Source organism: Lactuca sativa, chromosome 9, assembly GCF_002870075.4.
Source record: "Lactuca sativa cultivar Salinas chromosome 9, Lsat_Salinas_v11, whole genome shotgun sequence".
NCBI lineage: Eukaryota > Viridiplantae > Streptophyta > Magnoliopsida > Asterales > Asteraceae > Lactuca > Lactuca sativa.
Genome location: NC_056631.2, coordinates 162715572 through 162729083, shown reverse-complemented (window position 1 = coordinate 162729083; position 13512 = coordinate 162715572). Strand labels below are relative to the sequence as shown.

Below are 13512 nucleotides of genomic sequence, written 5' to 3'. Positions count from 1 at the left end.
GTTTCTAGTCACTAGTTTCTCTCCATGCAAGTGCTAGATGGTCTTGATGGGTTAAGAGAATAGGGTCAGGAAAGGTCTTATTAGCCATGCTAAACCATAGAGTTGGAAACATTACGGTTAAGAACGTCATATGTTGCCCAAATCTGAAATGTGGACATATGTGCTTAAGGGATTAAGCACTTAATAAGAGGGGTGATGAGCAATCATGTACGTTGGGCGTATCGAGGGGTATGCACCACGTACAAGTTCAGCTCCCCGATCCTCGGTCAACGGCGAAGTACACCCTGCTTACACAAGGAGTACGCCCCGCGTACTGACTGAGTCAATCCGGTTGACTTTGACCTGGATTTTGACTAGGGTTTGACCTAGGGGTATTTTAGGTGTTTGAATAGTAGTCTGAGTTTTGGTTATTTTTATTCGTAAAAATGACCAGTAGCATGGGTTTCAGAGCAGTGTGTTATTACGGTTTTTCGTCTGTCAGTGAGGTGAGTCTTCGTACCACCTTAAGTGGGACGAAGGCACCAAGGCCGATCCACTGTATTATATAAGTAAAAAAATTGTATGTTGTCATATGAGTGTGTATTGTGTGATTGTATGATTTATGTATTGAGCTAGTTTGGGCTCGGAGTCATTATGGACTCGGGGTTGATAAGGACCTGGAGGTTGATTCGGACCCGACACAACTACTTGCTATTATTTAGGGTTGATATAGACCCATGGGTTGATAAGGACCTGACACAACCTCGTGTTGTTATATTATATGAATATTGTATGTGGTATTTTGGGATGCTCACTAAGCTTTATGCTTACAGTTTATGTTTATGGTTTCAGGTATTTCTAGTTCAAAAGGGAAGGGCCCAGCGTGATGGCACAATATCCTCCCCATATGATTTCCGCTTGAAACAGTTCTGTCAGAACATGAGATGGGCCCCGCCCCATCACATTCATCATGCCCCGCCTGGCATTGGGCCCCACCCGACATTCATACAGACACATAAACACATGCAAGAATCACTAATATAAATAGCATACAATACACATATCAAGCCTCGCCTGTCATCGGACCCCGCCCGGTATACATATAACATACTACACATACAAGAGTCACACAGACAACTAGCATCCTAATCATATTAAATCATGGGCCGTTATTTGTGCCTTCGACCCACCAAGCACAATAAGGAGACTCACCTCAAACTGCTGAAAATCAGATAAATGTTCGGACTGCTGATCCGGAAAGTCCCCGCGCTAATTAATTAAATGAAACCCCAATTAATAATTGAGCCATAAACTGTAACTTGGAATCTATTTCATTTTTCCAACTCCTAGGCTAAACCTTACTTGTCCCAATAACCGAGGCCTAATCCAATGGCTCCAAAAACCCAATATGGCCCAAAATCCTAAATGATGACTAAAGCCCATTAAGGGCCCAAGTACAGGAAGGCCTAAAGCCTAACAATGACCCAAAGTCAGAAAGGCTAGTGGCCCAACAAGGATCACAACCCCCAATAGCCTAAAAACGACCCAAACCGTAAAGCCCAAAGACCAAGCTTGGTATGTTGAGCGTACTAGACATATGCCCGATGTACTATGCTGCGTGTTGGGTCGGGGACTCAACAGCGTACGCGTAGCATACACTTGCGTACGCCCAACGTATGTGCCCATTAAGTGCTTAGTACTGCAACCAAATGTCCAAACTTAAGATCTAAGCCTTGTGGAATTTCTTAATCCATAAGGTCATGAACTTGGAGCCTTTGCATGGCTTAAAGGAATCCAAACCCTATATTTATCATTCTACTTTCACCAAATGGACCTAAACACATGCATGGTTGATCCACAACCATCAAAATGTTAACTTTATAGACTAGGGACCTCAAAAACATCAAGAAAAGCAACTCCTAACTTCTGGAGTAGAAGAAACCCACTAGATCTCATCATAGGACCAAAAAGGGACCAAAACTTCATAAAGACTATATCTAAGCATACAAGGTGCAAGTTCTAAGCTTTATACCTCAATGAAGCTGGAAATGATGTGTGAAATCTAGATCTACAAGTTCTCCTTTGATCAAGGCTCCTTCTTCCAAGCTCTTCTTCCTCAAATCTCACCAACACATACTAAAATCACACACACAAGAGAGTCAAATCTCCTCGAGAGGGGCTAGGGTTTTGAAATAGGACTCAAACGAAAATGGAGGAAGAAAAATGAAAGAATCATGGATCATAATGTTCTTTAAATAGGGTCCAAACCCTAAAATTTAGGGTTTTTCCCTTAGGTGCGTACAACCTACGTACGATAAGTATGCCCAACGTACTCCCAAATTTCCAAAAACGGAAAAACTACCCCTAGGGACCAAATCTATAAAATATTTACACACCGAGGGCCGAAAATGAAAAGTACCTTGAATCAGGTGTTACAATATCACTTATTTGTGCAAGGTGAGTCTCCTCACTTATTCTTACCTGTGTGGTAGAATAGATTTATTTTAGGTTGTATGTCTAAATAGACACAATCACTAGGTTACTTTAGGGTTAACACCTTAATAACTATTAAGTGCTAATGAGATTTATTTTATAGCATGCCTTAGGTTGAAAACCTCACTTGCTATGATATGCACCAACATACTTTAGGAGAGATGCCTTATATGCTAATATGTGCTAATTGTTATGTAAAATAGCATACCTTAGGTACTTACCTTGATTGCTATTATTGGAAGAAATTTTAAGGTCTATTTTCGACCTTGAGTTAAAGGAAGGAAATTTTATGTGTACAGTTTCTAAACGTTTAATTACTATATTAGAACTGAAATATAACTTTTCGATGAGATAAGAATACTTATGATAGTGAATAATACCTATCGAGAAATATCGTAAGTGATACCTAAAGAGTGGTATCATACATGTAGAAAACGTTTAAATGAAATAATAGCACTTTTGGAAGAAGGTTGTATGTTTAGTACATTCTTAATTAGCGGGACAAATTTACTTTTGGCATAATCCATGAGGTTGTCCCATTGCTTGGTGTTTCCACCGACCAGATTGAAGCAATGGTTGCTTATGGATTCAGAGAAAAATAAGATGGAAATGAATACTTTGACGAGGATTTGTCTGTCGCTGCAATGTAGTATGCAGTTCGAGTAGGGTATTAAGAGGTGATAGGTAGGATAAATAGGATGCTCTGGCTTAGTATTTAATAATATTGAGTGACATTTGACTTCTATCACATCCTTGCAAAAGTTCCATAGTGTGTTAAGCCGACTTTAACATACATGATTAGGGCGGTGAAATAAGTCATTGGTTTGTGAAGTGCTAATGAACGTACTTGTATAAGTGAAGTTAGAATATTTAGTTGAAGAGGCGATACACCTATAGTATTGCACAAGGAAAGATGTTGTGTTTGGAGCAACAGAAGACCAAGTTAAAACGAATGGAACATACTGAGATGCAGCTGATTAATGTTTAAGTTTTACGAAGAAGTATAAACTAATAAAATTTTCTGATTAATATTTGAGTTTTTAACTAAAACATCAGAAGTATAAACTAATAAAATTCTCTAATTATTGTTTGAGTTTTATGAAAAATAAAACTTTTTTTATCATGTATTGCGACAAGTAGTTCAAGAATTATAAAATTAGAAGATTTATTATGTTTAAAACAACCATTAACATTAAGTAAGTCACTATTTAATAAGAATGGTCTTAGAAGAATTAATTAGATTTGGTCTTTCGATATTTATTAAAATGTTTGAAAAATAAAAGATCATTTTTGTAAAATTATAGTTAAGAGGAAAAGAGAATGCAAGAGTAAAATATAGAATGACTCGACATCCTCTCTAATAAATGAAAGTTTTTTTTGCCACATGTCTTCTTCTTTTTCATTTTGCCACATGGCTTTTTTGGGTTTTTTTTTCATTTCTATTTTTCACTTGTCATTTTTTGAGGTTTTGCATTTTTACAATTAAAATTTCAAAATTTATGGTTATCTATATATGAAAGGCTCTCAATATATTAATGTAATGTTATCATTTTATTAATATGAGAATAAATTCACATAAATGTTACAAACTCATTGATTTACTTTCTGTTTTTCAATTATTTTATAAAATGTTTAATGTTTACATATTGATATTAAACCTTTTATTTTTAATAAACCCATATAGTACACGGGTCTCATAACATACTGTGCATTAAAACATATTTAAGGGACCATTTCAATAAGGCCTATTATGTATTTTAACTTTTAAGGGACTTGAATGATAACATTCATGATCGTTTGGGCAAGTTTTAAAAATAACAAATCTAAAGGTTCCTTTTTGGTCTATCAACATTTCTTTGCAAATAAGAAATCAAAACCCTTTATCTCCATCTCGCTGTCCCATTCCCCTCCAAACACAAGAATCAGAGTATACAGATGCTCTGAGCTCTGATAGGAATAACTGAAGGAAGGAGGCTAGTCGACGGAGGATCTACATTCCGGTTCGATTCTGATGACCGAAACGCACAGTAAGGGCTTACCGGCATAACACTACTCATACGTCTCTTCAACCCAAACAGATATCAGGAAATTTAGGTATATACGTATGCACAAGCGTTGACCTTTTTAACATACACTTTAAGCCTTTTAATTCATCTCACCCAAGTTTCTTTCCAATTGTTTCACATAAGCTTTTCCTAGTAAAGATTTGATTCTATCAAGTATACAATCAATGGCGTCTTCCTCAACTTCATTCGCTCATAGGAGAAGCTCTAAGTATGATGTATTTTTGAGTTTTAGAGGAAAAGACACTCGTAAAAACTTTGTTGATCATCTTTATCATGCTCTTCAACGACAAGAAATTTGCACTTACAAGGTCGACAAGAGAATCACCAAAGGGAAAAGGATCTGTGGCGAGCTCATTAGAACAATTAAAGACTCAAAATTTTACAACATTGTTTTCTCCAGGAAGTATGCATCTTTGTCTTGGTACCTAAATGAGCTTGTGAAGATAATGGAGTATCACAATGACAAGACGACAGAGAATACTGCTTTCCCCGTTTTCTATGATGTCGCACCCAAGGAAGTTAGCCACCAACGCAGGGTAGTTAGAAAAGCCTTTGCCAAAAATAAAAATAAGGAGGCTGTTGGAAAATGGAGGGAGGCTCTGAAAGAAGCAATCGATCTGGCTGGTTGGGAGTTGAAGAACACTGCTGATGGGTAATTCCTTTATCATATTTGTGCAATATTATTTCACTTTATTCTTCTTTAATCTACTTTTAAAAGGATAATCCATGGCATCACATGTTATATTGTCAAAATCTAACTCAAACCCGAGTCTTTTTTAAACATTAAACATGAAATAGGAAAATAAATGTACATGTGGGATTTTTAGTAAAGGTAATTAAGTCTTCCTTAAAATACAGGCATGAAGCTAAATTCATCCAAGAAATTGTGGAATGAGTATCACCACAATCATGTTCCATCAAGAACATGTGAAGAAACAACCCTCCACATCAGACAACCACCTCATTGCCATAATTGGGTCTCGTACCCATCAAACTTTGGGGGCTTCGTATTGTCAAAGTCCCGATACTGGAAAGCTCTCTCCCCTCGAACCCCTGAGGTAGCAATAGTCATGGTAGCTACAACAACAACAGCCTCAGAGAGTGCAGCATACCGATCATCGAAAAGCTCAATCATGGCGGTCTTGATAGACCTAAATAATTCTGGAATCGATCCCCAGACAGCAGTAGCCACCTCAGTGACAATCATCTCATGTATCTGATTATCACCCAAACCTGGTCTATCCTGGCCACTTGCTCTAGCTCCGAAACCAGATCCTCTCGTAAACACTATACTAAAAATAAACTAGAATATATTAGAATTGCCACAATACACATTTCTATAATCACGAGACATGACTAACCATTGGGGTTTGTGACTTCCTTGCTATGCGTACAAGTCCTGTGCTTTCAGTAGTACGTGCCCATACTACCTTCCACACGTACCCGTATTTATCTCAAGGATCATCACGACCACCAACCACAATTACAACAACAAGGATACACATACATCCTATCCTCACTCTCTCGAGAGTGGATAATCACACCTCACGTGACCGACTGCTCACACACCTACTCACCCATGAAACTCCACCAACCTTGCATACACTCGTGCATGCTAATCATACATAATACTGGATCCTACCCTAAGCTCACAACTAGGCAAGGAACATGAAACAAGGCCAAATCAAACATTCTCAACCTATAAGATCTTAGGTATGTACAACAATCATGCACACACTAAGAAACTACAGTAATGATGTCAATTTCATACAAGAAGTATTCCTAGGCTATCAGGCTTCACACATCAAGAAATTCTATTATGCAATTCCCAAAGATCCCTAGCCTATCACTAGAATGTTGTCCTATCAAATAACAGTGTGGTAACTTCGAGTATACTTTCTTGTTGTGTTTGATCGTACACATCGCATCCTTCCTTGGTTACTTTTGAAAACAATTTTGAAAACCTTTTCAGCTCCTTAGTTTGAGTCTGGATTTACATGAATGTTCATTTAACTCTCTCAAACCAAGGCTCTGATACCAACTTGTAACATTCCAAAAATCATAAAATTTTAAAATTTTCAAAAAAAAAACCCATTTTCAACCACAATGTGTTTACAAAACCATTGTTTCTAAAGTATAATCAAAATCAGAGTTTTCCCGAGATCCAATATCATGAAGACAGGAAGATGTGCACGATCACGCCTTCGATTTCCGACGATCATCTGAAGTACCTGAAACAATAAACTGAAATTGTAATCCAAAACTTAGTAAATTTCCCCCAAAGCGCCAACACACAAACATATAATAACATGCATACCGGGTCAACAACTAACAGACTGGATTACCCTTGAGCCCACAACTCAAGTTTGGCTTACTGTTGAGCCCACAACATAATTCTGGTTTTCCCTCCAGGCCTACAACTTATGTCTGGCTTACTCCTAGATTCGTTGGTTTCCGCATGAAGCAGTAATACCTTAACCTAGCTATACTATGTCGACATGTACATAATAGATAAACATATAACCGGTAATAGGTAATCATATAGCCAATCGATAGACTCACATACAGATCTATAATTTACTACCACATAACTATTGGGTTTTGTATACTACAACATCCTATGGTGCACATACAACCCTAGAAGCTTTGGATCTATGTTTTCACTAATTATACATGCAAATGGTTTCCAAAGCTTTAAGCCTACACCTAACATACAAATGATATAAACTACATAAAATACTTGTTAGAAGTTTACCTCTTTGTGTAGCTTGTAGAACTTGATGAATTTGGCCTTAAAGAGCTTAGCCCCAATAGTGTGGAAGCCTCAAATGAAGTCACAACACATCATGGACAAAGGTGGAACTTGAGAGAGAATTCCATGCACCCAAAAACACCCATGAACTCCACGAACAAGAATGTAGGCGTTTTTTAGGTTAAGAGCATGTATTTATATGTTGGATTTCAAGGGTCATGGGTATAACCCAAATCCATACCCACGGGTTTATGATCCATGGTTCATGTGGCCCAACTCTTTATGTATCCATACATAAACTTGGTCCAACATGGATCATAAGCCCAACAGATATAAATATAACTAACTATCGTAATTAGTCCCCATAGATTTAATCAGTCTCTATTGATCACTAAATTAATTCCAAATTAACTCTTGATCAATACTAATTAAAACATATGATTTCATATTAATATATTATAACTTATAATATATTAATAAATCATATATAACCTTTCTCTCAAGAGTCCATCCTAACAAATTGTCCTGATGATATGCAATCCAAATGGACCATGCTACTCTCAGTCGAGTACATACCAATAATAGTTATGGGCCTAGGCATCTAATCCAACAGTCTCCCACTTATATAAGTCTAAAACTATTATTGCAAGTACGACTCCAAAATCCCGATTAGCAGTCGTAGCTCTTAAAAGTCGTTGTCGAACTTTGACCTAGTCAATGACATGTCCATTAGATAAGGGATCATATATTCCTCCATTCTAGATATCATATGGACTGAGACATGGATTATAATCATTCTCTCTTTCCATCTATTGTTTCCTGATTTCTGATTAATGAAGACCGACTAATTGAACAAATCAAATTAGTCGAGGCCCGGTCGAGCACTTATGTTTGTCATCACTAAATCATCGAGGGCCCCAGATATATCGCTTTTATCTCTCCAAGGGTAAAAGGAATGGATAAACTTCGACTCATATGCTTGCTCTATTTACTCATCAAATCACACACAACAATGCGTTTTATAACACCAAGTTACTGGTGTGTTTTCACATTATCAATGTGCAACCGACTTGTTGACTACAACTCATACCTCTCCATTTGAAGAATATAAGATATTATCATCTCATGATCACTCGTGATAAAATACATGAAGTGAGTTAAATGAGTGTGGGTTTAATCCAATACTTGAATCTTATTACAGGAGCACTCATGAATATTGCAGCTATGTCTAGGCTACCTAGACAAACTATAGATCCATTCATGACAGTCTTGCCTCGGTACCTACTTCCAAAGTATGATTAACTGTGGATGGTTTGAATAACCTAGTTATTCGGGAAGTCAAAACATGCAAAGTAAAACACAATAATAATACTAACCCTATATGGCCCAAATACCTTTAAGTCATATTGATTACTCGTTATTCATTGTATAATGTTTCGGATAATCAACTTAATACTTGAATTAAAACAATAGTTATGCCATGCTCCAAGCATGCACACTATGTTTACCTAGGGTCCTTTCTTTGTGGAATAGATCAATTGACAACATTTCAATGATGCTCATTTCACAATTCCAAATACTTATCGTAAATGTAAGAATACCAAATTCTTGCCATTTACTGAAATCTGTTAGATTCTAAACTTATATGCATTCATCCTCGTGTAATGACTATGCACAAAAGTCACAAAGACTTGGCAACAGACATTACAAAGTATTCCAATGGAGACCAATTCCATGGAAACGAAGTCTCATATTCAAAGTACATTCATTTGAACATCCTTCTTGCATTAAGTTTTCTAATCTTATACAGATTTAACGAATAACTTCCACATATGGAAAAATTTCCATATTCCTATTCTGACTATCACTTCTGAACAAGAGTTGCCTCTTTTCAGAATATGTCAATATGGTCCTTCTAAAATTTACACCATACTTCCAACTATCCATGAGTAACCAATCTTTGGTAAACCTCAGATTGTCCTCGACAATTGCTTAATCATTTTAGCCATATCCAGTTCTAGTCCATTTCCCTCTTAATACCCTAGGCATTTGGAAAAATTAGAACAGATGAATATTACAAACATGTAATCGATCCTATATCCGAAACACATGGGACACGATTTATGATTTCTCACATAATGACACGATACTAGACCGGTCTTTTGCTATAATATTTCTATTTCTATTTGCCATGTTCTCATAATTCAGATTATGAAAAGGGATGTCGTAATCATAATCGAATTTTAGAACGCAAATAATGTTCCCATATATAGAATTTCCTTATGTTGAACCATTCCAACATAACATTCATATATATACTTGACTAAATTTGATTAAAATCTCAATCTAAGCTTTTAGAATTGGGATGAAGTATAATTTCCTCTCCTTTAATTATAGCAAAACAACTTTTCAAACCCTGCAACTTTGCAAATTGAAACTTTTGTTTTCTATAATTAATATTGCTAACTTGCAATACTTCACATAATAATCATGATCCCACTAACATGATAATTATTACCTTATCAGCATAACACTTATGCTCCCACTAGCTCTGACATGTATCCATAAATCAGCTGGACTTCTAGAAATCAATACTTATTGAATTTCTTACTAAAGTTCAGATTTTTGATACGAGATGCTTCGAAAATACTTTATCTAAGCTTCCCAAAATCATACGCCTTTCCTTTAGATAGCTCATATGTGTGTCTAAACAATTATGAAGAGGGATGTTGTAATCATAATTTTTAGACCTTTGCCATTGCTCACAATTCGAATTATGAAAAGGGATGCCATAATCATAATTGAATTTGAGAAATGCAAATATCAAAATTGTTAACTATTTAAAATCAACTTAGTGCAAGTGTTTCCTCACCATCATTTTCATAAATTGGAAAGAAACCTTATGACACTTAGATTTTTATCGTGTATTTGTTCCTATCCATGTGAATTTGTCAACACCATAATCACAAGACAAGGTTAGTGACAAATCCAAACTCATATGGACTGAACTTGTGTAATCTTAACTTCTTGCCACTTGGCAGCACAAGGGCCTACCATTGCTTCTAGGTTGTTATGCAAAAAATTGAGAACTCATAAAACTCACATGCATAGTCAACTTTTAACTGCAATGAGCACAGAAATAAGAATGTGTCAACACGATAGGTTATAAACCTCAAGTCGTGTGCTAGTGATAAACAACATGCTTTATTCTTGATTAGTTCTTGAAACTTTTTCAAGATCTTTATGACTCCTACTGACCTCTTGACATATAAGATTCTCTTGTTAAGAATCATTCCTTGATAGAACAAATATTCAAGAGTTAGTGCGGATTCTTATCAAGATAAACAATTGGTCTTAGTTGGTCTTTGTTTTATCCAAAAACATCACAACTTACCAATTTCAAATGTAGAAGAGTAGAAAACATTTTACTCTACATTTAACAAGTGTTATAAACCTTCTAAGGATTATCTCACTCAAGTTACAATCTTGGAGTATGACTCTAAGACTTATTTTGGTACGAAGTATGATTCATCTTTTTATTTTAACCATTTCAACAATCCAGTATTCCTCTTCTTAGCCAAACAAATGCACTAAGATGTCCTTATAGAATCAATTGTGATATGGTTTTATAATCACTAAGATAATCATAAAATAAGATACTCAAGTACTCTCCCATCTTTTCATATTGGAGAAACTTTTATATTTCTGCCTAATTTGATTCTTCTTATTCGTTCTAACTTACATTGAAACTTTTCCAATGTTTTAGAATTATACTTAAACTTGTAAGTATAACCATTTTTACTAAACTTTAGTAAATCATGACGAATAATGTTATCGTTCTTTGTGGTGGACCTGATTAGCGCACAACCAAGTGTACCTGATCTCCTAGTCCTTCACTTGACTCACATATACTTGTGAACAAGGAATTAGTCTTAATTTCCCAAAGATGAAAATTCTCATTCACCACACAATACAATTTGCATGATTCCAAGTTTCTATCCAACTAAAACTTGGGTGATGAGAATCTTTCCTTATTTGGTAAATTATGACACTACCACAAACAAAAGAATCAAATCCATTTTCCAATATCGCTATCAATGGAATCATATAAACAACAATTTTTCACAAATGCCATTGTAAGGAAACTTAAAATAAGATAAAAATAAAAAAAACTTTTCCTTTATTTATAAAATTTGCGGAAAAACTTTTCCTTACAATGCAATTACAAAATGAAAAACATGTTGTTATCTATTTCTAAGCAATTTATCATAACTCTTAAGTAGCAGCTCAAAATTTTGATCTTCACGATCAGAATCAGCTTACTCTTCTTTTAAGCTTCCTTTGATTCTCCAAAACATCAAAATGTAATTACATTACATCATGTATTAAGAATCTCCAAATAGGAACTTAACAGAGTTAGATAGTGGACTTTACCCAAAGTAGAGTCAAACTTTTTGACTTTACCATCCTTATGATCTTTCAGGTAAATAGGGCAGCTTTGCAACCAATGCCCATTCTTTTGGAAAAAGAAACATATTTAATCTTTGGGAATGGTACACGAGACTATCTCAGACTTAGCCTTTCTCTTTACCATTGGGTCAAACGACTTGACCATGGCCGATCCCTTTCCATTGGGAAGAGAAAGCTTTTATGGACTTCCAATGTTACCACTGTCAATGTCCATGTAAGCTTGGGATGTAGATATTCCAATCAAATTTTCTTTACCAGTGCTCCAAATCATTGTTGATTCAACAACATCAAGCAAATAAGTAAGATCATTAAGTGTCATGTCATGGTCTGTCACATAGTAGTCCTTAAAGAACTCACTATGTAACTTAGGAAGTGATTGAAGAACCTAGTCAACAACCAACTTCCTCAAGACTTTGACACCCAACTCTCCCAACTTGTCAATATGTGACTTCACCTACAAGATGTAAGCACACATATGTTGGATTAGTGTCTAAGTCCATAACTATTTTGGTATGTACTTGACCCGATGGTGCATGGTCCTTTTGGGTTGCCTTCACCAAAACAACTTGATTGGAGAAATAAATAGAGAGAGAGGTTATTATGATTTATTAATATGTTATAAGAATAATATATTAAAGGAGAAATCATATCTGTTTAATTAATATTGGTCAATAATTAATTAAGAATTAATTTTGTGATCAAATGTAATTAATTAAACTAGAGGGGCTGAATTGTAATTATGTGATAGTTACAAAATAAGGTAAGGATTATCCTAAGTATGGGTTGGACGAATCTAAGGTGATAAGGCCTTAGAGTTTGACTAGGATAAGGGTTTCTAAGACTTATCTTATGGTTACTTGGTGGACAAGCAAATAGATAAGGATAAGGACTAAAACCCTAATCTTTACACCTATATAAACCCCCTAAGGCTCATGAATTCGTCCATGCCTTCCCAAGAGGTCCTAGAGACGAATTCTTATACCTCTCCTCTCTCTTTATACCTTCTCCATTTTCTCTTGGTGTTTGTAAGCCATTAGAGGAGTGACACACGTGACTCTAAGCCTTCCAAAGTCAATTCAAGGAGGAATTGGGATTGTTATTGCTACATAACAATCAAGGTAATATCATAAACCTAATTATATGTTAATATTGATTTCCATATGCTAGAATTAGGGTTTATAGTCTTGGATTCAAAGCATGTACAATAGAGAAACCTAGATCCAAGCATTAGGGTTTGTATGAGCACATAGGATGTCTTATGACTAAAACCCACCAGTGGTATCAGAGCCTAGCTTGGTTTCAATTGTATTGATGCATTGTATAACTGGAAAATTTGATTTTTTGGATTTTGGAGGCTGGACTCGCTGAGTCCATGCAGACTCGACGAGTCCAAGCCTGACTCGACGAGTCAACTCGTTAGATGGAGAGTATTTCGGGATTTCTTGCTGTTTTTGCTTATGGATAGTTACCTTATCATGTTAGATCAATATTAATCCGATTATATGATATATTTGACTATAATTTTGATCTAATTGAAGATATTTATCAATTAATAAGATAATTGTTTCCTTATGTGATAACTGATTAATTATTTTGAGTAAATTGATAAATTGTTTTGCAAGAAATCATTAAATAAATCAAATATGGATAATTATGTGATTAAGTGTTAATTTAGATTATTTGTTATTTGATCCTTGTTGTTATGAAAAGTTTCATATTTTTCCCTTTAGGTTTTATAGTTTAAATTTGAAC

General features: G+C 35.4%; 1 protein-coding gene across 1 annotated transcript; it reads left to right on the top strand.

Annotated features, from left to right (window-relative positions):
* Positions 1-4702: 4702 nt before the first annotated feature.
* Positions 4703-5194, top strand: LOC122196132 (toll/interleukin-1 receptor-like protein). Its single transcript, XM_042898458.1, has one exon. The coding sequence runs from the start codon at positions 4703-4705 to the stop codon at positions 5192-5194; it is 492 nt and encodes a 163-aa protein (XP_042754392.1).
* Positions 5195-13512: the final 8318 nt, after the last annotated feature.